The sequence below is a fragment of the Cynocephalus volans genome, chromosome 1 (genome assembly GCF_027409185.1).
Source record: "Cynocephalus volans isolate mCynVol1 chromosome 1, mCynVol1.pri, whole genome shotgun sequence".
NCBI lineage: Eukaryota > Metazoa > Chordata > Mammalia > Dermoptera > Cynocephalidae > Cynocephalus > Cynocephalus volans.
In genome coordinates this window covers 75918085-75945892 of record NC_084460.1, presented here as the reverse complement: position 1 = coordinate 75945892, position 27808 = coordinate 75918085, and the positions used below count along the sequence as shown (strand labels likewise).

Sequence of the window (27808 nt, the reverse complement as noted above, 5' to 3'; positions counted from 1 at the left end):
ATAATAGGGTGAACTTACATTTAACATTATAAAAAACTGCCTAAAGTTCTCCAAAGTGGTTTTATGATTTTACACTTCCACTAGAAGTGTACAAGAGTTCTAGTTGCTTCACATACTCACCAACATTTGGTGTCATCAGTGTATTTTATTTTTAGTCATACTAGTGGGTTTGAAAGGGTGTATCACTGTGGTTTAATTTGGATTTCTATGATGACTATGATGTTTAACACTTTTTCATGTGCTTGTTGGCTATTTGCACATCTTCTTTTTGAAGTATCAATTTAAGTCTTTCCCCACTTAATAAACTGGGTTGTGGGCTCGTCAGTTAAGCCCAGTTGGTTAGAGCACAGTGTTATAACATCAAGGTCAAGGGTTTGGATCCCTGTACCAAAAAAAAAGTTTATCTTTTAATTCTAGGCTTATTGAAGATTTTTATGTACTTATGATACAAGTTCTTCATCAGATATATGTATTGTGCATATTTTCCCCAGTCTGTGGCTTGCCTTTTCATTTTATTAATAGTCTTTAGATAAACAAAATTGTTCATTTGATGAAATACAAGTTATCATTTTTAAATTTTATGCCTCATGCTTTTTCTTTTCTGTCTAAGAACTCTGCCTACCCCAAAGCAGTTCAGATATTCTCTTAGATTTTCTTCTAGGAGCTTTATAGTTTTAGCTTTTGCATTAGGTTTATAATCTATCTTAAATTACATATGTGTGTGTGTGATGTGTGGTAAGGGTCAGGATTCATTTTTTTTTTCCCTATAAGTTCATCTAATTGTTCTAGTACCAATTGTTGAAAAGACTTTCTTCTCCCTCACTGAATTACCTTGGCACACTGTCCAAAATCAATTGGCTCGTATATGTATTGATCTATTTCCAGACTCTCTATTATGTTCCATTGATCTATTTGCTTGTTCTCATACCACACTGCCTTAATTACTGTAGCTTAATTAGTCTTGAAATCAGGTAATATGAATCCTCCAATTTTGTTCTTCTTTTTCAAGTTTTTGTTCATTCGTAATCCTTTGCATTTCCATATAAATTTTTAATGAAAAAGCCTATTGGGATTTTGATTGGGTACAACTGACACCTTAACTATATTGAATCTTACAACCCATTATATATTTCTCTATCCATGCTATAGGTCCCCATTTATTCAAGTCTTCTTTAATTTCTCTCAGCAATATTTATAATTTTTAGTGTAGTGGTCTTGCAAATCTTTTGTTAATTTTTTATAAATACAGTCATGTGCTGGGAAATGACATTTTGGTCAATGAAAGACCGCAGATATGACAGTGGTCCCATAAAATTATAATGGGGCTGAAAAATTCCTATTGCTTGGTGTCATTGTAGCCATAATGTTGTAGCACAATCCATTATTCATGCATTTGTGGTGATGCTGGTGTAAACAAACCTACTGCAAAATATGCTAAGGAGGAGTGCCTGGCTTACCCATGGGGTGACCCTCCTAGAGGTAGCTCAGACCTTTAAGACAGAAAGCCAAGCATCTGGCACATTAGATCTTAACTCAAGTGAAAGAGTTGTTGTCTACTTTAGAATTCTTACATTTTTAAATGATTCCCACCCATCCCCATAGCAAAATAATAGGGTTTTTTTTAAAGGTTTCACAATCATTTATTAAGAAGCAGCTCTCAGACATGATCAACAAATGGTGCAGACATTTCAGCTCTTCAAGATAAAAGAATAAGATTTTGAGTGAAGAAAGTCAGAAACAGAAAGAAAACTACTCACAGAAATTTAGAAAGAAAAGAAAAATCAGACTAAGGAAACTAAGAAACAGAGGTAAGTATGCCATGTATATTTGCAGTTGGACCTTTATCTGCTCTTGTTAGGTCGGTAGGACAAAGTAGATAATGGTATGGGCAGGGGTGGTAAAAAGATCCCCAAAGAGAGTGGGCAGAAAATACATCTACAGGGGAACTTTTAAGAATGTGGGCAGGCTCCCACCTTCTTATCCAATTAGATTTACCCCTAGGAGGGCTGGAGGTAATAAAGTGAGAAAGGGACAAGTTTCAACCCGGTGTATCTTGTGAATATCTCATAATCCCATAAGAAGAGAGTTGGCATTTGGGAGCTAGCCAAAAGACAGAATTAGTTCTTTTTTCTTTAGCTTCCTAGCTGATGGAGTTTGGATGTGTTGTCCCCTCCAAAACTCGTGTGGAAATTTGATTCCCAGTGTGGCAGTGTTGGAAACTGATTGAGTCATGGGGCTGGATCCCTCATGAATGGATTAATGCTCTCCCTGGGGGACGGGGGATTAATGAGTGAGTTCTCGCTCTACTAGTTCCCGTGAAGAGCTGGTTGTTTAATAGACCCTGGCACTTCCTCTCTCTCTCTTTGCTTTCTCTCACCGTGTGATTTGCTTGAACCTGCCAGTTGCCTGCCCCACTTTCCGCCATGAGTAGAAGCAGCCTGAGGCTCGTGCCAGATGCAGCTGTCCCAGAATCGTAAGCCAAATAAAACTCTGTTCTTTATAAGTTACCCAGTCTCAGGTATTTCTGTTATAGCAACGAAAAACAGACTAAGAAATGAGCTTCACCAAGTTTCTTAGAATTTTAATTAAGATTCCAGACATCCAACCATAATTTTCAGATAGTTTCTGTTAACAATATGAATCTATATGCTTAGTTCAGTGTAATTAAGCCTATTTCTTTCAGAAAATACCAGTTGATTCCCAGTGCTTATGTTCTGTAAAACATAGACATGATAAATAACTATAGTATAACACTTTAATTTTGAGTGTCACTGGATTCACTGAATAATATAAAAGTTATCTGGGCTAACTGGTTAGCTCAGTTGGTTACAGTGCGATGTTAAAACACCAAGGTCAAGGGGTTTAGATCCTGGTACTGGCCAGCTCCCCCCCCCCCCCAAAATAGTTACCTAATTACTTCCAAGAAGGGTCCTGGGGTTTCTATCTGTTGAACTTTCTAGAATGCATGCAAAAGATCTGCTAGTTATTTCTGTCTCAAATCCTGATCTGGTAGTTTCTGAAGGTTTACATGGATTCTAACTAGCAAACTGTATAGTATTTGTGGCTTTTACACTGAATTTGTTTTCTAATTTTAAGTAGAAAATCATTTTAAAAACAATTATCTATGCTTAAACAACAAAATAATAGTTAATAACAGTTAGCTAACACTGAGTGCTTGCTAAGTGCCAGGCACAATCTCTACCTGTGAGTTAATTTTTTTTTTTTTTTTTTTTTGTCTTTTTGTGACCGGCCGCACTGCGCTCAGCCAGTGAGCAGTGCACCGGCCATCCTTATATAGGATCCGAACCCGCGGGCGGGAGCACTGCTGCGCTCCCAGTACCGCACTCTCCCAAGTGCGCCACGGGGTCGGCCCTGAGTTAATTTTCATAACTTTGTGGGGTGGTATTATTCCCCATTTAACAGGTGAGGAAAGTGAGGTACAGAGAGACTTAGTAACATAATTAGAAGGCCCATGCTCATACAACTAGGGGCGAGTGCAGATAATAGGAAAATTCATTGCTATTCCCTTTCACAATATGCTTTCACATAACAACAAAATCACCTAAGGATGCATTTCTCAGAATGTATCCTTGTCTGAGCGATGCATGACTATATTTTTTATGCTGTTTCCTAAGAAGATTTTAAGTTAGATTCTGGTACAACAGTCAGAGGCATCTGAAATCTAAATCTAATTTTTAAAAAATACCTTTGAGTTCCTAATTAGATATTATGCGATCAGGGCACAAAGAAAGTTAATACAGAAGAAAATATAACGATGATGCTAAAGAGATGCTGTAAAGCAGCATGTGCGTAGGTGTTAGTTCCTACAGAGAAAATAAGAGGGGACAGTGACTGGAAGAGGGCACGACAGAGATTCTGGAATGCTGGTGACATTTTATTTCTTGATCTGGGTTAACAGGTGTGTTCAATTTGAGAAAATTCAACAAGGAATATTTTTTCTATCTGTACCCTTTTCTGTATGCATTTATAATACAATAATAAAGCGTGAACCAAAATAATGAAAAAAATCTCAGGAGCTAATTCATGCAGTTTGTGCCAGGCTCAGGCTTCTGAGAGGGCAGTTCATGTGAGTGAGGGGTGTCACCATGCTATTGTCCCCTTGACAGCATACTGAATTGAACTGTTATTCCTTGCAGCAGGTAATAATATTTTTTGTATCATTCATACACAGCCAAGGAAATGCCCTGTGCAAAGATTCTGGGGCAGGAATGCCCAAGAAGGAGAAAGGAACATGGGAAATATGAGGAAAAAAGAAAGTGGATGGACCTGGAGGAGGATAGAAAGATGAGAGTACAAGAGAAAAATTAATATGAAGCCTTGTTCCTTGCCAGAATCAACTGAAAAAATACCGAGTATTTGTTCTTTTTTCATGTTAGCCCTGGAAGTAAGATGAGATGACATTAAGACTTATAATAGTACAACTTATAATATTATACAATTGTAAAGCATCATTATCAGCATTCACAGAATACCCTGGGACATTTATTCTGAACCTGAATTTTACTGAAATTAGAATTATTGCCACATTCTCTATGCTTCCATGCCATTTTGTTCATTTCTCAAGCATTACCACTCATCACACTATATTGAAATTACTTCATTGTATGTCTCCCTCATTTTACTGTCATCTCCTAAAGGGCAAAGACATTGTTTTATTCATCTCCAAATTGCTGAGGCATGGCATACACTTGAACCATTGAAGAACTGCTCAGTAAATGTTTGTTTAATTAAATGAATGGATTTTAGGATGATCATGAACATGTAATTTTCAATTATTTGTGCACATAAAATCTTTTCCTATAAAATATAAATGGTTCAGTCTACAAATCCTTCAATTGCTTAATTCTAATTTATTGTTTCATTTGATCATCAAAATCAATTCCTTAATGTGAATTTATTAGTTCCTCTGAGCATAACAGCCCCGTATGGCACAGAAGGACAGTCATCATTAAAACATTCCTTTTACGGACAAAGAGGCTAAGCTTATAACGTATAAAAACAACTTGTTGGAAGTCATACAAGTAGTAAGTTTCAGAGCCAGATCTGGAATCTAAGCTTGATTTTACACTGAGTTAATTTCCTTTAGACAGCTACATGACTTTTGGAAACGGAAAGTCACTCCATAAATTATCCTTGGGAGTTTTTACTCCCAAGCCGGCTTTCCTTGGCTATAACTTGGCTTCTTGACCCCCTTCTTTGTACTGACAATTTTGCTACTCCCTATTCTTGCCTTCACCTTCCCAGCTCCCACTTCAGTCCCTGACATCACAGAGAAGAAAGGCTATTTCATATTGTCATAATATTGTATCTATTTGTAAATTCATTTCCACATTCCTTATTCCCTATATGTATACAATTCTTGAATATCTCCTTTGAACCAGCTGAAACTGGTTCTTACTGTAACCTTACTAATTCCCTCATTAATTAATTAATGAGTTCAATACAATTTTTGATATATGTTCATAATATATTTGTAGAAGAATCATGATTTTACCTTTTTGAAAATTATTCTTTAATAATGGTCATTTTCTCAATAATGTATGAATAAAAGCATCTTCAGGGAACAATGCCATTTTTGCTGATTTGCAATTTACAGTCCAAGTAAAATTGTGCTCTCTCTGCAAATATTGCTTCAAGACCTAACATGTTCAAGGACCTGCCTTTTTGTGCCCCAGTGGAGGAAACAATTCCAGTCAGATGTGAAGGACGAGGTAGACACAGAGAGGCAAGCTGAAAACCTTCCAATTTTCACTTTTGCCCTGGAGACGAAAAGAAAAAGTTGTCTCAATCACAAGATAGACGTTAAGAGTTTCTCTCTCTCTTTCCCGTCCCCTCCCCTACCAAGGGGGTGAGACCAAGGGGGTGAGATTTGGAGAGTCATATACCTATCAAGTAGCAATTCTATAGTCTCATATTTGAACCACGGCTGATGAAAAGAGAGAGTTGGAACCAAATTCCCACATGCCTTCAATGCATAAACATAAAGACATTGCTCTGAATCCTTCAAGCATCGGTCACTGTCATCATCAGTCATCCTTATCCTTATTTATAATCACGTGTAAAACTTGTTAGGAATCTTCATCTTTCAGCTTGGTGTGTAGACCGATGGGCTTTGGAGCAGCTGGGCAAGGGACCCGACCCTTTACTTCCAACCCTGTCACTGGCTTTTTCACATAATCTTTGGAGCTTTGTTTCTTCATCTATAAAAACGAGGCCATGGCTATTGAGAGTATTAGATGAGATACATTTAAGATAACATATGCAAAAGCTCTGTGAAAACTAATAGTTCTATAAAAGTTTCAGTTGCTTGACATGTTTCTCAGTTTCCTTATCTCTAATGGAAGTAATAATGGAACTTACCTCATAAGGTTCTTGTGAACTCTAAATGTGTTAACAAATGTAGAACAGTTCCTCACACAGAACTTAACAAATGTTAGCTATTGATATTACTAACGAACACTCCACAAGGGGGCGTGCCGGGTTTAAAACACCTTTTCATGTCCCACGGAGCCTAGCACCAGCACCCAGCAATCCCGCACTACATCTCTGCGGAATGATTTACAAACGGAACAATGTTCCGCGCCGCCCCGCCCCGCCCCGACTCGGCTGCAGCCAGCGTGAGCCGCAGGGGGCGTCCGAGCGCAGAACAGACGTACGGCGGAACTCAAAGCTCGGGGCGCTGCGACGCCGGCGCCTCTTTGCGCCTGGACACGGGCGCCGGAAGTGGCGAGGGCGGGGTCAATGCTGGCGGGTGAAAACTGCCTGCCAGCGAAGATGCTGCTAGACTTGTCGGAGGAGCATAGGGAGCATCTAGCCTTCCTGCCCCAAGTGGACAGCGCAGGTCAGGGGGCACGCCGGCGCACGGGCGGTGTTCCGTGGGCTGGGGAGGGCGCCCAGGGGAGAGCGCCGAGCTCACGGTCTCCTGATTTGCATTGCAGTGGTTGCCGAGTTTGGGCGGATTGCGGTGGAGTTCCTGAGGCGAGGCTCGAACCCTAAGATCTACGAAGGCGCCGCCAGTAAGAACTGGAGGGGAACCGGGAAGTACGGGCCATTCCCTGTCGCCCGGGAGAGAAAGGAATTATTGCTATTTCTAGGATCTTGTTCCCTTTGCAATAGAGTAAAATCAGCAGACCTTTTCAGTCAGGGCTTGAATCCTGCCCTTCCCATAAGTAGCTGTGAGATTTGTAAAGCTTCTATTAAATCAGTGTCTTCATGTGTAAAATGGACACAATACCGCCTGCCTTTCAGAAATACTGTGATGCTTAATATACCAACATTCGTGGAATAGCTGGGTCAGCTGTAAACATGCAAGTGTTTAGTTATCATTAGTTGTTCAGACATCTGCTTTTGCTGAAGTGTTGTTTTCTCACTGGATGAGGAGCAGTGTCTGAGATTAAGTCAGTCTCTATCGAGTTCCTCTTCTGCCAAGCTTGAAGGAGCTGTGCGTTCAAGAGAAGGGCTGTGCGCCTGGTACTAGTCTCCACGAGTCTGCGTTTTGTTAGGAAGATACGTGGCGGGAAATACTGCAGGCTTCTGGCTGGGAGTGGAGTGAGAAGGAACAGGAGGTGCTGGCCAACTTATTGTTTTTCATTGCAGTATTTGAAAACATGGAATAATGGATAATATTTATTTTTAATTAACAGTTTGAATCAAAGGGTAATTGAGCGGAAGCATAAATATCACACAGTAATTTATTTGCTCATTTTGCATCTTTCTCAGGAAAACTCAATGTGAGTAGCGACACTGTCCAGCATGGTGTGGAAGGGTTAACATATCTCCTCACTGAAAGCTCAAAGCTCATGGTAAGGGCTTCTGTGGACTGTTTTTGTATTACCTGGATTCTTAAGAAAGGTCCAGTGTACTCTACATAATAGTCCTGGCAGGTACCTGCATATTGTAGTAATTGAATGATTTATAATTGATTTTGTAAAAACATACCTAATAGTATGACTGTAACATTACCTGCTAGTATGAATACCTCTTACTTGTATAAATTAGAGTTGCCTCTAATTCTACATGTTGTTAAAGCATATGCCATAGTCTGTATCCTAGGAGGAGGGAGAATCAAATGATTTATTTTTTTCTATATCAGCAGCATCTGGATTGATGGAGAATAGGAAGGAAAACTGGGCATCTTAACAATTCTTTCCTTTTTATACTTCAATAAAGTATTTTTATGTATTAGTAACTCAGATTTTAGAGTAGTGAGCAATGGTTGTCTTTAACTATAAGGAATGTTTCTTTTACTAAACAGCAAGGAATTAGGGGATATCATATTCTTTTGTATGTACAAGTGTTTTAGCATTTACTAGACAAAGATAGATTTTGATATTCTGTTAAACTCAATTTGCTTTTAGATTTCTGAACTGGATTTCCAAGACTCTGTTTTTGTTCTGGGATTCTCTGAAGAATTGAACAAATTGTTGCTTCAGCTTTATCTGGACAACAGAAGGGAGATCAGGACTATTCTGAGTGAACTGGCACCCGACCTTCCCAGTTACCACAGCCTTGAATGGCGACTAGATGTACAGGTATGGCTTTTTTTTTCTTTTCTTTTTTTTTTAACCTGACATAGAATATAAGAATTATTTTAGATTTGTTTCTTGCTTTTTGTATTCTTTACCATCTTAAACAAGCTCTGATTTCAGACTTTGGTTTTTTAGTGTTCGTTTTCAGACTGTTTCACAAATAAATCATTTTCTTTTATTTTAAATGTGTTCAAATCAGTTTAATTTGCAAAGTTTGTAAAAAATTGGTTATTTTGGGAAAAGACATGATTATGCAGATTTTTTAGATGGTGCTTAGATTTTAGAAACTTTTCTCTGTAAATATAACACACATATAGGAAAGTGCACAGGTCATTATACAGCTCAATGAATTATTACATGATGAAAACACCCACAAAACTGACACTTAATCATGATGGGCACCCCAGACACATCATCCTTGTCTCCTACCAATTACTGCCCCTTTCCCCTTTTCCAGAGGTAACCAGCATCCTGACTTCAAACACATACATCACTTTTGCCTGCTTTTTAGCTTTCTGTATATGGAATGATTGATAAATATTCTTTTGTGTCTGGCTTCTTTTACACAATGTTATTTTTGTGAGATTCATCTTTCAGTTGTTTCTAAAGCCACGTAAATAAGCAAAAGAGAGTTTTTGGACCATTGCATGTAGCCCTTTATTAAACAGTAAGAGATGAGTGAATAGATGTTTACTGAATGTCATTCATTTGCTGATTAGAGCTGTATTAAATGCTTTAGGACCGAAAAGAAGTGTTAAGATACTTTCTCAGCTGGAAAAGATGTTATCTAGTTAGGAATATTAGGTGTTCTCAAGATAATTAGTAATTAAAGATAGTTATAAAATAAGATTCTGGAGAGGAAACAAGAATGCAGTTGTATAAATGAAGGTGCCTACTGAGTGTTTGAAAAAAGTACTCATGTAGTTCCGTGTGTGCTGGCATGATCCAGAAAAGTGTCAACAAAAGGTGAAATTTCAGAAAGATGAATGAATAGAGAAAACCAGGGTAAATATTCTTGGCAGAGGAGGCAGCATAAGTTTTAAAGGCCCACATGGGTATGGGAATGAGCATATAACTATGTGGTACAGTGCACTAGTTCTCAAACTTGACTTATTGGAATAACCCAGGAAGTTTTAAAAAAATTTTTGACGTCTGTTCCACGCCCAGAGATTCTGATTTATTGGTATGGGGTTTGGCCTGGGCATTAGGATTTTTGAAAGCTCCACTTTCACCCAGCCAATTCTAATGTGTGATAAAGTTTATGAACCACTGTTATGGTCGATTCTTCCTGATTTGAATGGAAGCAAGGTGGTCAAAATAGGTTACAGAAATTTAGTTAGAGGAGCTTAGACCTGACATAACAGACAATAGGAAGCCCTTGTAGATCCAGAATATTAACCTTGGTTTTCTCTATTCACTCATTTAGTGTTACCCTTGAGAGTAACATTAAAGCAGTCATTTAGGAAAGTTGGTCTAGCATCCTTGGGCAGATCAGAGTGAAAGTGGGAATTAGAAGTGTGGAGAACTTCAGGCCTTTACACTTTTTTTTCCCATCTATATGAAATGCTTTTTCTGCCTTGCCACTATCTCTTGACTTTACTCTTTCTTATCCTTTTAAGTCTTAGTTTAAATTAGGGCACAGCAAACTATGGCTTATGGGCCAAATCTGGCTTGCTGCTTGTTTCTGTAAATAAAGTTTTATTGGGACTTGCTCATTTGTTTACTTATTATCTGTGGCTACTTTCAAAGTATAAGGGAAGGGTTAAGTAGTTGTGCCAGAAACTGTATGGTCTACAAAGCCTAAAATATTTATCATTTGGCTCTTTACAGAAAAAGTTTGCTGGCCTCTGCTTTAAATAATGCCTCCCTCCCTCTGGGAGAAATTTCCTGTACTGCTAGATACAGTTAAATCTTGGTGGCATCTGTGTTTTCTTTTGCATGGCACTTGTGTTTCTTTTTTTGGCAAGTCATCTCATGCATACATAACTGATTTCCTCAGTAAAGTATAAACTCTGAATAGTGGGGACTATGCTTATCTTATATATTGTCTTTCTTCAAAGCTTCAATATTTCCGCCATGCTTCACACTCTTAGCTGTTGACTTTGCTTCCTGTTTGACTAAGAAAGGAGAAGCAATCAGAAGAGAACTCTCACGTGCTCCCGCTGCTACATCTGCCAACCTGCCCACATCAGTACCTGCTTGCTCTGCCTTCTCTCCTGTTGTTCTTGATGAAGTGTCCATGCTCCTATCTCTCTGTAGGCAAGCTCTTCCCTTGTACACATTAGTCCATTCCTATATGCCCATGAGGACTTAGTTCCAGCAATTGTTCCCTCTCTTTCTTACACGATACTTTATTTGCCTCTGTACTGAATCATTCCCTTCAGTACACAGTCAGAAATCCAGTCCTATCCATATAACCCTCCTACTGTCACCCCATTTTTTGCTTCCCTTTTCACCAAAACTTGGAAGAGTTATTTCTCTATCTATACTGATTCTCTCTCGAACCCACTCTAATGAGGCTTCATCATAACCACTCTCCTAGCATAACTTAATCAAGTTTATCACTTTTTTAGTCTTTCTGCCATTCTATTTTTAGCAGCATTTATCACAGTTCATCATCCTACTTGAAATACTTTCTTCAGTTGCTTTCTGGGAAATTACTCCCTTTGGTTCTCATCCATCCTCACAGGCCCCTCCTTCTCAGTCTCCTTTGATGATTCACTCTCATCTCATCAACTTTTAAACATTGGAATGCCCCAAAGGTCAATTCTCAGTCTTCATACCTTTTCCACTTGTATTCCCTAGCTAACCTCATCTTATTTGACGGCTTTAAATACTCCCTGTATACTCAGGATTCCCAAATTTATATCTTTAGCCTAGGCCTATGCCCCAAACTACAGAGTCATACACTTGAAGCCAACTTGACATCTCCCCTTGGGTGTTTGATAAACATTCAAATGCAGTGTATCCAACACTGAATCATACATTCCTCACTCCTCCCTCCCCACACTGCCCCTTCCATAGTCTCCCCCGTCTCAGTAGACAGTGAGTCTGTTCTTTGAATTGCTCAGGCCCGAAACACTTGGAATCATCCTTGGTTCCTGTGTTAGTCCTTTTCTGTTGCTTATAACAGAATACCTGAAACTGGGTAATTTATAAAGAAATGAAATTTGTTTCTTACAGTTTGAAGGCTGAGAAGTCCATGGTCCAGAGGGCCTTCTGGTGAGGGAATTCTAGGTGGGAATTCTGTATAGGGTCCTGTGGCAATGCAGGGTATTACATGACAAGAACGGCATGAGCAAAAGAGCTAACCTCACTTGTTCTCCTTATAAAGCCATCAGAACCATGCCCATGACAATCCATTAAATCATCTACCTTTTGCCCCATAAATAATCCATTCACAAGAGCACTGTCCTCATGATCCAATCAGTTCTCAGAAGCCCCACCTTCTACCACCATATTGGGGGTTAAGATCCAACATGAGCTTGCAGGGGCATTCAAACCACAGCAAGTCCTCCTCTTACCTTTTGTCTAATCCATCTGTAAATCAGTTTCTTCCTCGAAAAGATATCCGCAATCTGATCTCTTCCCTTCCACTGAAAAAAATTGGTAGATTTCACATCAAAATTATAATTTCTCCAAACTCTTGAAAAATTAGAAGTCCAGGCAACACTAGAGCCACATTTCTACATGCCATTAATAAGTTCAAGATACATTGAATTTAAGGTGATGATAGTTTATATAAATTTTAATCTCTGTAGTAGCTGAGGACATGGGCCTAGAACTTGCAGGCAAGATTAGATCAAACCACAAATGAGAATGATTTCTCTGATGGCTGTACCAAATCTTACTGGTTACTTATGGTTAATAGAAAGTAAAGCCAGCGATTAAACTAAGTGTGGTTTCAGGAAATAACAACCAGTATTATTATTAATAACACTGGAAAATATTATTCCAGGAAAACATTATTCAGGAAATAATAACCAGTGTTAGGTTGTGCCTAACAACCAGCTAGGCACAACACAGTGTCACTGAAAGAACAACATTTAAGAATGGAGGGATCATGTAGGGTGTCAGAGTTGAGAAGACTTCTGACTAAATCCCAAAGCCTTAGGATTTGGTCAGAAGACAAATGCACATGTCATACTACGTCATCAAGTTTTACACTTGGGATGGGATGGCTGGCTTAGAGAAAGAGGGTATTCCATTGTCATGAGCATCCTTAGGTATGTGTAGGTACCCATAGAAAACATAACTTCTTATGTCCCATTCATCCATTCATGGTTCTATACATCTGTTCAGTCATCAAACCATTCATTGAATGTCTGGTGTGTGCCAGGCCTTGTGGACATAGCAATGAAAGGACCATAATACTTGCCTTTAAGTCCTCACAATCTTACAGAAGGAGATCAAAAAATAAAACAAAAATGAGCAATTACAATCAAGTGTGATGAAGTGCTTGACTAAGCTTGAACAAAGGATATGGTATAAACCAGACTGTGGGCTCCATGATGACAGGTTATGTCGTTTACTCCTGTGTCCTCAGCATAATACCTGACACATAATAGGCTTCAGTGCTGATTAGAAAGAGTGGATGGGACAGGGGGGACATAGCAGATTCTTAAATTATTTATCAAACATTTCTTGTACACTTAACATGTGCCAGGTATTATGGATACAACAAAAGACCAGACACAGTTCATGTTCTGAGGGACATCACAAGCAGCAAGTCATTCAGGGATCATGTGGAGGAGATGACCCTGGTTAATCCTTTATATTTATGTCGTTTCTTTATAACCAGGTGGAGATGTGGGGATGGTCATGCTTATGTGGTTTGGCAGTAGTTTATCTTAGTTTACTTCTCTCTTGTGTGGGGCTGTCCTCTGACTTTTGGGGCCCAGAAGACCTTAACGGTCTTTTTTGGGCTTTATTGATTTACTTTGAGTTTTTCCATTATGAAGACATTTCTAGAAGTTAGAAATTAAGAATTTCCTAATTTTCTAAAATTAAACTTAAGGGAGCTCATTTACCCAATGAAATGAGTTCGAATTGCTGCAATACTGCAGGACTACTACAATTTAAGGTTGCGAGTACACTAAATAAATGTTCCACTTATGGTGAAGGGCTAAAAAAGCACTCAGAACTAATTGAGTTCCTGAGCTCATTAGCTGAAACTATTGTAGAGGATTTTAACTCTGGTTGATTCTTCTGTTTATGGGAGGATGGCAAGTCAGATGAGACCAGCTAAGTGGCTAGGAAACTAGTAACAGGATATACTACCTCTCATTTTTGAGTAACTGACTTGTCATAGAGACTGGTAGGGAATGGACAATTACCATCTAATTATTGTGCAGTTGCTTATGGGAAACAAATTAATCATCATAGTATAGTTTCTAGTAGGATTATTTCCCCAGACTTAAATTACCAGCACAGTTGATGCCCTTGTTAATAGCATCAGTAAATTGTTTTCTGTTTTGGTTTTTTTTTTGGCAGCCGGCTGATATGGGGATCTAAACCCTTGACCTTGGTGTTACACAGTCTAACTAGCTGAGCTAACCAACCAGCCCCAGCATTAGTAAATTGAATGCATTTGAGACTGGTACAGGAGGATGTTACTTTTAAGGCTGGTCTATCTCCAACTGCATCAAAACAGTCTTTTCCTGTCCTACCCACATATTGTTTGCTGAGACCAAATAGAGGGCTGAATTCTTTTAGGAACTTTAGCTAAGTGAAACATAATTTATGTATCCTGTTTCCAATGTTTTTTGCCAGCATACTCTCTTCAGTGCCTTGAGATTTAGCCCTTCAGCTAAAAAAATTTTTTTCTAATTTGCATTGACATTATGACATTTTAAAGTTGATGTTATTGTTGTTATGTTTACAGGGAGGTAAACAGAATTTTATTCCCATTAAAAAATAAGTTCATATCAAGAACTTTGTGGGCTACTGTTCTTTATCCTCTAGTACTGAGTGCTGTTCAACTTCTTTCTGAGAAAAAATTAGGTCTGATTACATCTTATTGGGTATTTGTTAGGTATCTTATATAGTCTCATTTCTAGAATTTTTTAAGGAATGCTATAGATATTTATCTGTAAAGATTTTTAATTTAGATAGGTTATCTAAAAATTAGTGCATAGACTGAGTGACTTTAGGTCTTTCAACAAAAATTCATGGCTTCATTACACTCCAAGATATGAGGGTACTTCAAAAAGTTCATGGAAAGACTTGTTTTTCTTGTTTTCAATTCTGTTTTTCCACAAACTTTTTGAAGTACCCTGGTACATTCTATTTTTGTTTGTCAGTGCAGATGTAAATGAAAAAACAAATATAAACAGTGTGTAATTGGATGAATAAGTAGTATTTTTAGTTATATTTATAGTTTGCATATCCATCATATATATAATTTTCTGTAGTAGAGAAATGATCTTAAAGAGGTACTTTATCTTACAAGTAACTATTTTATGTTTGAGGACTAACTCACCCAAAGGGATTGACCTATTGTTTCCAGATTATTTGGGGACATTAAATTTCAGCCTTGAACCAGTATCTTGGGTTCTTTTGGAAGCCCAGACCACCTAGAACAATTTGGAAGAAGTTATTAGTTAGAATATTCTATGTTGTGGTATTAATTAATCCTGAAATCTCAGGTTTAGATTTGTTACTTAGTTGGAGGTCTTTTCAAGTTGGCTTCCTGTCCTTTTGACATGACTTCAGTAGTTTTTGATAACTTCCTTGCTTTTTTTTATAACAAGATGTTTCAGGCTCATCTTGTACAGTTCCTGTCCCAGACCTTGAATCAGCTGTTACTTCAAGGTGGTTCTGATTCCTTTTAATGTAAAATAGTCTTTAGAGATCACAATTGTGCTACGATTGAATGCCATTACTTTCAAGTTGGTCATTGTTTACAGTTTTGGGGTTGCTTGTTTTATGGTGATAGTACTTATTTTTAAAATTTTGGAATATGTTATATAAACAAAAAATTCTAGATGCCCAGTTTAAAGAATAATAATAAAACAAATACCACTACAGCCAACACCAAACTTAACAAGTAGAACAAGATCAGTGCCTTTGAATCATCAGTGTCTTCCCCCAGTTGTAACCCTCTCCCAGCTATGGAAAAAACCATTATCCTAAATTTTTGTTTGGTTTGGTTTGGTTTTTGGTGGCTGGGCCATATGGGGATCTGAATCCTTGACCTTGGTGTTACAACACCACACTCTAACCAACTGAACTAACTGGCCAGCCCCCATTATCCTGAATTTTCTGTTAACACTTTCTTTGTAGGTTTTTTTGCATATATTTTTGTCACTAAACTGTGTATTTTTAAAATTTGCATGTTCTTCTGGAACTTGCTTTTTTGAGTCAACATTTTCATGTTTCATCTACAATAATTCATGTTGCTATAATTCATTTCTTTTCACTGCTGTTTAGTAAAGCAGCTTATTGTATGAATATGCTGTTTATCCATTCTATTATTAATGAATACTTGAGATGTTTCTAATTTTTGGCTCTTGGAAACAAATAATGTTATGAATAAGTGTATATGTGCAAGAGTTTAAAGTATATACCTAGAACTGCTGGTAGCATATATTGTTTTCCAAGGATATTATTTCATCACTCTCTCCCCAGTGGACAAGTACCTTGCAATGCTTGATATGGACAAGTTTTTAATTTTTGCTAGTCTAATATATCTAAAATGATATCTCGTTGTTTTGTTGGCCATTTTTGTGATGTCTGATAAAGTTGAACATATTTTTCTATGTTTATCCATTTGTCTTCTTTTGTGAAATGCTTATTTAGATCCTCTGTACATTTTTCTCTTGGGTTTGGGAGGTTTTTTCCTTATGAAATCAAAGGAGTTCATCATATGTTCAGCATACTAATCTTTTTTTTGGTTATATGTGTGTTGTAAAGTATCTTCTGTTTACAGATTTTTTTTTTTTAACCATCTTTAGGTATCCTATGAAGAAAATTTATTAATTTTAACGTAGTTAAATTTATCACTTTTGCCTTTATGGTATGTTACTTTTATATCAGGTTTAAGAAATCTTTCCATACCATAAGGCTTCATATATATTTTCATTTTTTTTCTTTCCAAAGGTTTTAAAGTTTACTTTTCATTTTGAAATCTGCGATTCATCTGAAATTTGATTTTTATGTATGGTGTAAAATAATTATAAATACTATGTGTTCAGCATGGTTATTGAATAATTATTGTGCTCTTATTCCATTGAAAATCAAGCTTGCAAGCAGAAGTCTTAGGCAACAAATTAAACCAGCAGTGACTATAAAGCTACACCTTAACCAGAATGGAGATCACAACACCAAAGTTCTGCAGACAGATCCAGCAACTCTGCTTCATTTGGTTCAGCAACTGGAACAAGCGTTGGAGGAGATGAAAACAAACCATTGTAGGAGAGTTGTCCGCAATATCAAGTAATACCAGTTTTAAGGTTTTAATCCCTTTTGAGTCATTTGTGAATTTATGATATACAGCAGTTACTTTTCAAAATTAATTTTGTATTAATTGATGGTGATAAATACATCTAGATTCCATGAAATTTCTTTTCCTGTTCCAAGATATTGAGGCCATGATCAGAAGCTAAAGTAAAATTCCTTTCCTGGTGCTACATGTGGTCAGCTTCTTGACAGATTAAAATGTATTTGTATTTTAAATGTCTAAATATAACTGAGTCAACTAGAGAAGCATCTATACTGTTCATATCTTCTGTATATATGAATTACTATTCTGTTTTTGGTATTTCTTTTGGCTGCTTAACTTTATTGTTTTCTTCTTTCTTATAGATCAAAATTTGAAAATAAAATTTACAACATAATACTATTGCTATTCAGAATATTTCTAGGTAGTTCAATATTTTTGAGTTTTAAAAGCATCCCACATTAATAGCCACAGAATAATTGAAAGTATGATTTTTTTTTTAAATGCTATATTGTTATAAGCAGTGTATGCATTTTTCTTTGTATGTGAACATGATAAGTATTTACCATATTGCTTAAGTTTGAGTTGTCATGACTAATTGGCTTAAATAATACTCAACTTGTGTGATCATATTGCATTTTATCAAGGACTGATTTTTCCCATATACCCAAAGCATCTAAGAGTCATGCTGTCATTTACATTTATAGACAATGGATGCAGGAGGAATGCAATCAATTCTTGATTATCCAGATGTGAATTACAGTCACTTCTTATAATTTTATTTGAATAAACTTTATAGTTTTATTCAAGGGGGGACAGGAAGGCCATGTTTATTACATTACAAGCAAATATCTCCTTTTCCTTACAAACTTGATTTTTGTTTTGTTTTTTAGTAGGTAACTAAAGGTACTGGCATAGAAAACTCAGAGGCTCATTTGTCAGGTCAGCCTGAGAGAGTGAAGAGACACAGTGGCAGTCTTAGGGAGAAAATTTGTATGGAAGGGTAGAAATGAGGGTTTAGTCTTAACTGTGTATTCAGGGCCTTGTTCTGAGAGTCTTATCCCCATGGAACAACCCCAGAAGGCCTTTAGAACCGTGAAACTTTAAGCTGCACTCTAGGCCCTGTCAACACTTTGCTTCCAAAGAATTAGAGGTTTTCAAGTCAGAGTGACATCATGTTTCTTTCTCTTTAGAGAGGATAGAGAGCCTAGCAGGGAACAGAGGCCAGTGGGAGAAAAGCACACTTGAAATTGCCACCCATTGTCCCCTGCAGGTGTCTGAGCCACCCTTTTCCTATAGGTACATGTTCTGCAATTGTAAAATAACTATGTTATCATAGATTAGCAAACTATAATCAGAAATAATTTTTAATGATAGTGACAACTTGATCAATGAAGTTCTCATGTTAATAACCTCACAAACAAAAGGAAACTTTATATAGTACATGAAATAGTAGCATATGTCATTGGGTTTAAAAGCAACATGCCTGCCAAGCTTATATGATGAAAATGGCTCAGTGAGGCTCCTTACTTGTCCACATCTGATGGAAGATAAACAGGGCTGACCCCAGCCAAGACTGAATAATAGCCTTGTGTACCCTCAGAGCATCCTTTCTTCTACCTCTTTGTCCACTGTTTTTACCCTGATCAAAACAAGAAAACCAACACTAGTTTTCTGGGTTTTGGGGTTTTTTTGTATCAGAATCTCCTGGCCTCCTTTTTCTGTACATCGTTATTTCTTCTGTGATGTTCTGCCTTCTTCACCTTATGGGGCCAGAGTGAGTTGGGAGCAGGCTCCCTACCTTCTTTAAGAATCTGGAGCTCACCTTTTAGTACAGGACATTAAATGAGCCTCCTCCTTTCCTTGTTCAAACATTCACATCTTTATGGACTCCCCTGCTTTATGTGTTTTATGGCACATTTGATATTTTTTGTAGCTTATATATGAATTTTCTGCAGATGCAGTCACTGTTCTACAATCCAGTTTGACCCAGGCTTCTTGACTCTGAGTAATGTACCTTTACATCTGTAACTATCTAAATTTTTATTAAAACGTTTTGGATTATGAGTATTCTGATTTTTCAAGATTGACTGATGCAGGTTTAGACTTAAGTGTCATATCCTTCATGTCTCAAAGCCAGAATAGTAACATCTCATCTCAGAACAGAGCTGTGATTATCTGTTGTTTTTACTCTCCAAGAGAAAATACATAATACTTCTTTGTAGTTTTCATAGCCCTTATGATGAGGAAGTTCTGTCAGCTGCTATATTAAAGTCCTGCTATAATTTACTCTTCTCTGTACTTGTTTTTAAAAATGTGTGTTTGATTAAATCCCTCCTGAGCTTACTCTTTCAGAGTTTCTATTATCATAGGTTACTCTCTCATGTCTTTTCCTTTTTTCCACAAACTATAAAAAATATTTTGGTGGAAAGGTTATCATACTTTATTGCCTTTAACTTAAATATGTTCACTTTTAAAACCACCATGTCTGTTATGTTCAAACTTAAATACTTGCCTTAGAACAAAACAAGCCCAACTCCACCATTAATGTGGCTAGTTCAGAGAGCATTACCAACTTTGGAAATAATGTTTTAATTATAAAAGCAGAATAAGCCCATTGTTTTTCAGCTTTGTAAAACGTTATATACTATGGAGACAAGAAAACAATGATATATGTTATGGTATTAAAATATATATATTTAAAGATTTGATCACTAAATATTAATAGCTTTTTATGTTTTTATAGCTCCTCTCTGCCCAGGACCTTAAATGACTTAAATATGTCTGATAGCCATGAGTCCATAAGATTCTACATACTATAATGCAGAAACAGGAAAAGTAATTTATTTCATTAATGGACTTAAAGTAAAAAGGAACATCGGGAATACAGATGACTACATTTATGAATTCTACAACTTGGCTTTTACTCAGGTTGTTGCCATTCTAAACCCAAGCAACTTTTTATAAGATGAATTCCTTTTTATGATTATACTGCAAATTATGTTTGTTATCATAAGAAAAATTACTAATAATATGACCATTGGAGTGAGAGGCTGTGCTCTTTTATTGCGTTTGAGCCTAATTGACATTTAGTTGCAAAGACTACACTTCATTTTCTTCTATGCAGTTATTATATCATCTCTTGCAGAACAGTCTGCCCAGCAACCAGCTAAAAAGAGAAACAATGCAGAAAAAAGGGTTTTTCCCTTTCTCACCATCCATATGAGGTTTTTTTACCTTTTTTATTCTTAATATTTTTACTCTTTACTCTTTCACACTGAGCCATAATCCATCCACCCACTTATGTGTGGCATTGTATTGATAGAATAAAACAAAGCAAATTTTGAAGACTTTTCTAGCTCTTTTCTTTACATAGTACAGATTCAGCTTTGTTAAATATTTATTAAGTGCTTAGTGATCCATGTAGTGTGTTGAACAAAAGATAAAGTCATAATCTTCTCGGAGTTTAGAATGCTCTCATACCATCCCATCCTCTAAAATAGTTTAATCCCTAAGCTCATTAGGCTGCAGAAAAGAATATCCTGAGGGGATCGTTCTGAAGAAAGGTGGTTCCTCTGGTCTGGTATCTGCTGGAACTGCTTTACTTTGAAACTCCACCTTCTTCTGGAAGGCAAAACACTAATATGATTTAAGGGGAGAGCTGTAGAAATGTGTAGAGGAAATGTTAAATCACTACAGAATATTGTGGAATACTTAGACATGGTTAGGATGACAGAAATTATCTTTACTTTTTCTCCATTGAAGTGGGGTTCCCTGAGGTAACCAGAGGTGTGATGGGAAAAGCAAATTGAGTTCTTTATTACCTGCATGCCAATGTTGTGATTGTTATAAATCCAATGAGAAGTGGATGCCTGTGGTTTTGAAGGAATGTGCTTAGTTCACAGAACGAAAAGGCTTCTCAGTTAACTCAAAGACTAAAAACACACAGATTAAAATTCAGAGAATGAGGAAAAGAAAATCCAGGGAAGTCTGAGTTTCATTGGTGCAGTGGTTAGGATATGATTTCCTGGCATGGTCTGAAAACTGTATGATTTTATTCCAAATAAATTCTTACAAAGCTCAAGTGAGTTTAAGAGCTGCAGCATAATAAAATTGCTTAATTTGCAGCTGAGATTGTTGCACAATTTGTAGGCTAAAAGAAGAGCCAAAGAAAGGCTGCAGGCAATGTTTTTTAGTACCTGAAAAAAAATGAGCATGTACTTTTCCAAAAGGCAAAATTGAATTATCTCATGGAATGAGCAATGTAATTAAAACCTTTTTTTTTTTTTTTTTTTTTTTTTTAATGTTTAGGCTTTCAAGGATGTAATTGTTGAGTATTCTTTTCTATGCTTTTTTCTTCTATCCTTTGTCTTTGATGGGAAATAAATACCAAATTCTATGCCTTTCTTAGGCCCTTAGAGCAGTTTCTTTTCATGCCAAACCTCTCAGTAAGCCTTTTCCCTCCCTTTTTAAAATTATTTTTTATTGAGATAGAATTCACGTAACATAAAATTTACCCTTTCAAAGTATACAGTTCAGTGGTTTTTAACATGCCCACAAAGTTGTGTAATCATCACTACTGTCTGATTGCAGAACATTTTCATCATCCCCAAAAGAAACCTGTCGTCATTAGCAGTCAGTCTTAATATTTCCCTTTTTCTAGCCCCTGGCAACCACTAATCTACTTTCTATGGATTTGCCTATTATAGACATTTCATGTAAGTGGGATTATACAATTTATGGCCTTTTGTGTCTGGCATCTTTCACTTTGAAAGGAAGAGTCGACACCAGTTGACGATCCACCGTAGAGAGCCCGTTTATTAGGCAGCACACACACATATATATAGGGCTTTTAGGGAAGGCTGATTGGATCAGGGTGTGATCCCTTGGGGCATTTGGGTTCTTACATTCCTCGGTGTGATCCCTTGGGGCATTTGGGTCCCTACACACTTAGCATGATGTTTTCAGGTTCCATCCACATTGTAGCATGCATCAATATTTTGTGCCTTTTTTGTGACTGAATAATATTCCATTGTATGTATACTCATTTTTACAGTATTTATTGAGTCTTATTTCTTGTCTAATTGTGAAATTAATCTGTTGCATTTTATGTTCATAAAAGAAATTTTAATAAATTTACAAATGCATTTTCTACAATGATTTTTCTAGAATTCTCTTCCCAGATACTAGTCAGAACAGTCTAAGAGCAATTTCTTCTTAGCCAGTTATTAGAAGAGTTGTTTTCCAGTAGACTGAGTATTTTACTTTTAGTCTTATTCAAAAGTTATGCTAAGTAGGTAGCAAGTCAGATGAATTGTTAAAGAGACTTAGCTGAACTCAGCCCTAAAGAAAATCAGATTTTACTAATCTGAGTACTATATCCTTTCTTATTTTAACCTAAAAGCTTTTCTACTGAAATAAGAGATGTTCTGTGGGCATTTTATAGATTTAGAAAAGATAGGGAAAGCAACTAAGGATTTATGTCTTCCCATATTCACTTTGTGTATTTTTCAAATTAGGAAAGTAAAAGCCATTTAGAAAAAATTTTGGTTGTAGTGAAATAGAGAAAAAGTTATTTACTTTGCTTATGTTCACTCCTAAGAATATTTCAAAACTAATTTTGAAAAAGCCACATTGGGCGATCTCCTCCATGACATTGTTCTTCAGAGGATAGTGCTACTGCAGTCACTGCCTTTAGGGGCTCAGGAGCTACTGGAGGAAATGCAGAGGTACGTAAACAACACTGATTCAGTCAGAGTGTGTGAGGCAAATGAAGAGCTACAAGGAATAAAGAGCACTGCATGTATAAGAGAGGAAGTGATTAATTCTCACCAGGGGCACTAGGAAGGCACCTTATCATTTTTCACTGGTCAATTTTTGCTCTTTTGGTCATTGCACTCCAATATACATTTGGAGAATAATCTCTTCCCAATTGGATATAGTTTGGTGGGACTGTCAGACAAGGGACCATGCTCTCCACTTTCCACGCTGAGCCATACATCTCTATCCTGGGACTCTGAACTCCAGAACTCAGAATGGTTGACACAAGTTCATTTTAGTGTCAGCTTGCAAGATGTGTTTTGATCTGTTAAACAGTCTCAGGAAGTTGCTCCTATTCTTGGCTTTTAAGGACTTGGTCTTAGGGCAGCCCCTTGATTCTGCAGCGTACCCAATACATGTCCAGTAAATTCAGTCTCTCCTTAATTAGGGTCTAAGTAACCCTAAAAGCTGTAAAAGTATTAACAGGACAATTAGATTAATTTTTTTTAATTGCATGCTTTATTTCATAAAATGGAATTTTTGTAAAACAGCTCTGCAGATTGTCATGTATCAATTATTTTAGGATAAGCATATAGGTCGATTGCAACAAACTCATAGTTAAGATCTCAACAGTGCAATTAGGGAGAGAAGACTCAAAACATACAAGATTAATTGGCATTTTCCTTTTAATGCAGTACTATTCCTTGTATTTGCTTTTTGTATCATCTATAAATTTTATTTCCTTAAAATTTAACAATCTGGTGGTTTCACTGTAATCCTTATAGTATATTACAGTTTGCTTATAGTAATAAGATAGAAACATAAAACATTAAGTTATCAAATGAAACTGCCTACAATAGTACCTGGCACAGAGTAGTTCAACAAATTAGTGAAGAAATGAATAAGTGAGAGTGACGAGTGAATAGTATGTACAGTATGTTCTGTTCATGGGCTGCTGAGCCCCACAGGAGAAAATACACAGAACCACACAGATTATCAAGTTTATACGTTAATCCTCATCAATCTCATTTAAGCCCTTAACGCTGCCAGGCTATCTTAGTTTCCCTAGTCAGCTGTTTCCCGTTTTCAACAACTATTTCAAAACTTCTCCACTCCCCTTAAGCCTCCGACCCACCCACCACCCCCTCTCATTCTCTGTAGATGACTGTCTCCTTCTTCACAGAACAAAGAGAAGTGATCAGATAGGAATTCTTTCCACTGCTGGCCACCAAACCTACAATCCTCACTGTTCCCTGCAAGGATACTCCCCTTTCTCTCCTGCTCCAATAGAAGATGCATCCAAACCTCAAGTTTCTGGATCCCATTTTTTTAATATCCTGACACTTTTGTAGCTTCTACTTATCCATCCTCCTGATTTCTTTCCATAAAAAGTAAGCATTTTCAAATCTATTTCATCTTAATAGTCCTTGATCCACATTCCTCCCCCGTCACTGCCCACTCTCTTCTCCATTTCAGTAAATTCTCAAAAAAGTTCACCTCCCTTCCCAAACTACTCCTGGTAACATTTCCAGGACCTTTCATTTTGCTAAATCTAATATGCACTTTTCAGTCCTCATTTTACTAGATGTTTCAGCTGCATTTGAAATGATTGATCACTCTATCTAAAAATATATCCTTCCCCATCCTTTTATTTTTGCTTGTTTTCTTTTTATCAAACATGTTTTGTATCCTATGTCTCTAGTGTTGTGTTCTCACTCTTCTTTGCAGGACTCTCCTCTATACTATTCTTGATTCTAAGTGTTACACAGGGCTTTGTTCTAAGCCATTTCTCTCCACAGACTTATACCAGGTAATTTGGTTCATTCCCTAGACTTTAGCTCCCATCAATTTGCTAATTACTATCAGCTATAGATCTCTAGCCCATATTGCTCTCCTAAGTTTGAGACACATGTAACTACCATTTATCTGCTTTTAGATGTCTAGCAGGTACTTCATACTCAAGATGAACAAAATTCATCTCCTACAAACTTGTTCTTCCTCCAGTGTTCTCTATTCAAGAAATGGCATCATTATCCACACAGTTGCTCAAACTAGAGACGTGTCACTCTTGGCTTCTCTCTACTCACCACAGCTGTTCATTTACCAAGTCCTGTCAATTCTACTTTCCTGAATATGTTTCAAAGTACTCTGCTTCTCCTCATTGTCCCTGGGCTCATTGGTCCACCATTGTCTCATGCCTGGGTTACCATATCTGCCTCCAGTCAGCTGGTCTCCCTCTTTTTTATGAAGCCCCCTCTCCCCACCCTCCCAACAGCCAGAATTATCTTCCAAAGAGAGAAATCATCCTTTAGATGCTCAAAACTCTTCAGCTGATTTGCATTGCTTTTGGGATAAAGTCCAAACTTCTTAATGTGGTTTAAAGTCTTTCATAATCTGGCTTCTGCCTTTATCTCCAGCCTCATCTCTAGTATTCTCCCTTTCTCTTGCTATGTTCTTCTTGTTCCCTCACTTTTGTGACACTGAACTTGATGCTTCTATTGTCTGGACTCTCCCGCATCATCTACCAAGTTAACTCATATGCATTCCTCTTGTTTCAACTTAAACGTCATTTCTTCCAGGATGTTGGAAGCCCCTGCTCTGTGCACATAGTGCCCCATGTTGCCCTTACGGTAGATTCATAAGATTTTGTTGTAATTACTAGATAAATTTTCTGTTTTTCCTGAACTATAAGAACTGTGTTTTTCTTGTTTTCCCCTGTATCCTTGGTGTTTGTCACTGCGACTCTGTATTGCTAAGGCTAGGGCTCACAGACCCCTCAAGCCCATTGTACAGACTGGGTCACAAACCCTTCACACGCAGGTCTGTGAGCTAGGTAATAAGGAAAGATCCCGGGAGCTGTGGGTAAAAAATTAATAGGCTTTATTCAGAGCTAGGACCAGCCGCCCTAGTGGCCTCCCAGAGCATCCTCAGAAACGCTGTGTATCAGAGCCATTAGTCCTTTATACTTAGGTCCATAACCCAGGACACCCAGGTGCCCATATACAATTACATTAGATAGTAACCCAGGAACACCTGGGTGTACATGGATATTTACATCAAATGTTCAGCAAGATTCTGAACATCTGAGGGGCCCTGACCATTTTCCTATATTTTCCCTACAATCCACCCCTTCAGGGTCCCTCAACGTACAATCTACACATTCAAAATCTTCTGTGATGGTCCCTTAGCGAGGATAAATGATCCTTACATTCATATAACCTATTGTCTGTTCAATATGCCTTGAGGCTTATCCTGTAGTTCTATCCTTTTAACTATTAGCTGCACATGTCTGGTTAGTAGTCATCATTGGGGTGATTTTGCATGGGAATCCTGTAGCCATACTGATGGGAAGTTCAGGGCATATTCAGCAAGCCAACACATTGGCCACACGAATGTATGTTGGTGCCTGCAGCCACACACTGGTCTGGGGTCTTACAAGGCCATACAAACAGACCAGTAGCCATATCAACAGCCATGAAGATGTATCTGGAATTCGCTGACCTGGGCAGTGATCTGAAAAAGTCCACTTGCCATTAAGTCAAGGGCACCCTCCCTTGAGTTATTTGCTCATCTGTATGGGGCACCCGCTGGGGGTGTGGACTGTCTTGAGTACATACCAGGCAAACATGACACGCGTTCACTACATCTTCCCATTTTATAGGCAGGGCCCATCTTTGAGCCATCATCCACATGGTTTTGCTGCCAGCATGCTGCATTCGTCAATGTAACCACTGGGCTATGTCAGCGGCTGGGGCTCTCTCCAGGCATCTTACCTTAGCCAAGGCATCAGCCTTGTCAGTGCCCGGACTGGCTAAGGGGAAGTGTCCTGTGACATGAAGAAGAGTTACTTCTTTCTCATGGCCTCATTCCCATAAATTTTGCCACATGGCTTGTCCCCACAGGGGTAAGTGGCCTACCATCTACCTCTGATATTTCCAAGTAGAGATCCAAAGGGTTAAACCTTTGTACACAGCCCAGCTGTCAGTACAGATGGTTAATGGCCCAGGCTCATTTTTTATCACCATCCATACTGCTCTCAGTTCAGCCCATTGACTGCTTTGCCCTGTGCCATTTTCATACCACATGGTATCTGTTAAGGGCTGGATGGCAAGAGCTATCCACGATGCTGAGGGTCCCATGCTAGAGCCAGCTGTGTATCAAGTTTGCTCTGTGATAGGTCCCTGTCCATCATGGAAAGATGTGGTCTCCACCTCCATCCATAAGGGTTGTGTCAAAGTTTCCTCCACAACCTCTACTGGGCCTAGCACAGTTTGCAACTCTTTGGATAGAGGACTCTTTGACACAGTCCTGATTTGTTCTATATATGCTCCCCAGTTAGACAGAGTGGGACTCTGAGCTATGCCCATTTTAGGGGTGGTTGCCTATGTGTGCAGCCAACCTAGTATGGGGTATGTCATCCTTACTAGGACTTTGGCAGTTACTGTAATAGCCTCAGTGGCCAAGGCAAAATACACAGCTGCTAACTGTTTTTCTATTAGAGAAAAATGCACTTCAGCACCCTTCCAGAGCTGAGACCAGAATCCTACAGGTGTTCGGAATTGGTCTTGTGTCTGACACAAACCCCATCCTAACCCTTCTTGGGTTATGTGTATGTCTAATTCAAAAGGCTTAGTGGCACCAGCCACTTGTAAAGCCTGCACTTGCTGTATTGCCCTCTTTGCAGCCTGGTAAGCCCATTCTACTTCCTCAGTCCAATCCCAGGGGGCTCCTTTCTTTGTTAATGCATACAGTAGGCATGCCATTTGGGTCATATGGGGTACAAAAGCTCTCCAAACCCCAGAAGTCCCAAATATGTCTGTAGCTGAGCTACTGTTGTGGGTCACAGGTGTGCCTGTATCTTATCTATAATAGCTTCTGGGATGACGAGTCTCATCATACCCAACCAGACCACTCCCAAGAATTTGACACACAGCCCAGGTCCTGGCACTTTGGCTATGTTCACGGCCCACCCATATTGTTACAAATGACTTAGCAGCGTCGGAGCTGCCTGGGTTAAATCTGCAAGAGAATCAGAGGTTAGTAACACATCATCAATGTA

The 27808-nt window shown here is 37.9% G+C and overlaps 1 protein-coding gene across 1 annotated transcript; it reads left to right on the top strand.

Annotated features, from left to right (window-relative positions):
• The first annotated feature begins 6734 nt into the window (after positions 1-6734).
• Positions 6735-17281, top strand: COMMD2 (COMM domain containing 2). Its single transcript, XM_063115475.1, has 5 exons — positions 6735-6862; positions 6960-7037; positions 7741-7823; positions 8379-8552; positions 16792-17281. The coding sequence occupies exons 1-5, from the start codon at positions 6763-6765 to the stop codon at positions 16987-16989; spliced, it is 633 nt and encodes a 210-aa protein (XP_062971545.1). The 5' UTR covers positions 6735-6762; the 3' UTR covers positions 16990-17281.
• Positions 17282-27808: the final 10527 nt, after the last annotated feature.

What these genes read in the sequence shown, in the direction of transcription:
- COMMD2 (XM_063115475.1), top strand. Translation starts at nt 6,763, where the DNA reads ATGCTGGCGGGTGAAAACTGCCTGCCAGCGAAGATGCTGCTAGACTTG. An exon ending in GATCTACGAAGGCGCCGCCA is followed by an intron (nt 7,038 to 7,740) that starts GTAAGAACTGGA and finishes CATCTTTCTCAG; the next exon opens with GAAAACTCAATGTGAGTAGC. An exon ending in CTGAAAGCTCAAAGCTCATG is followed by an intron (nt 7,824 to 8,378) that starts GTAAGGGCTTCT and finishes ATTTGCTTTTAG; the next exon opens with ATTTCTGAACTGGATTTCCA.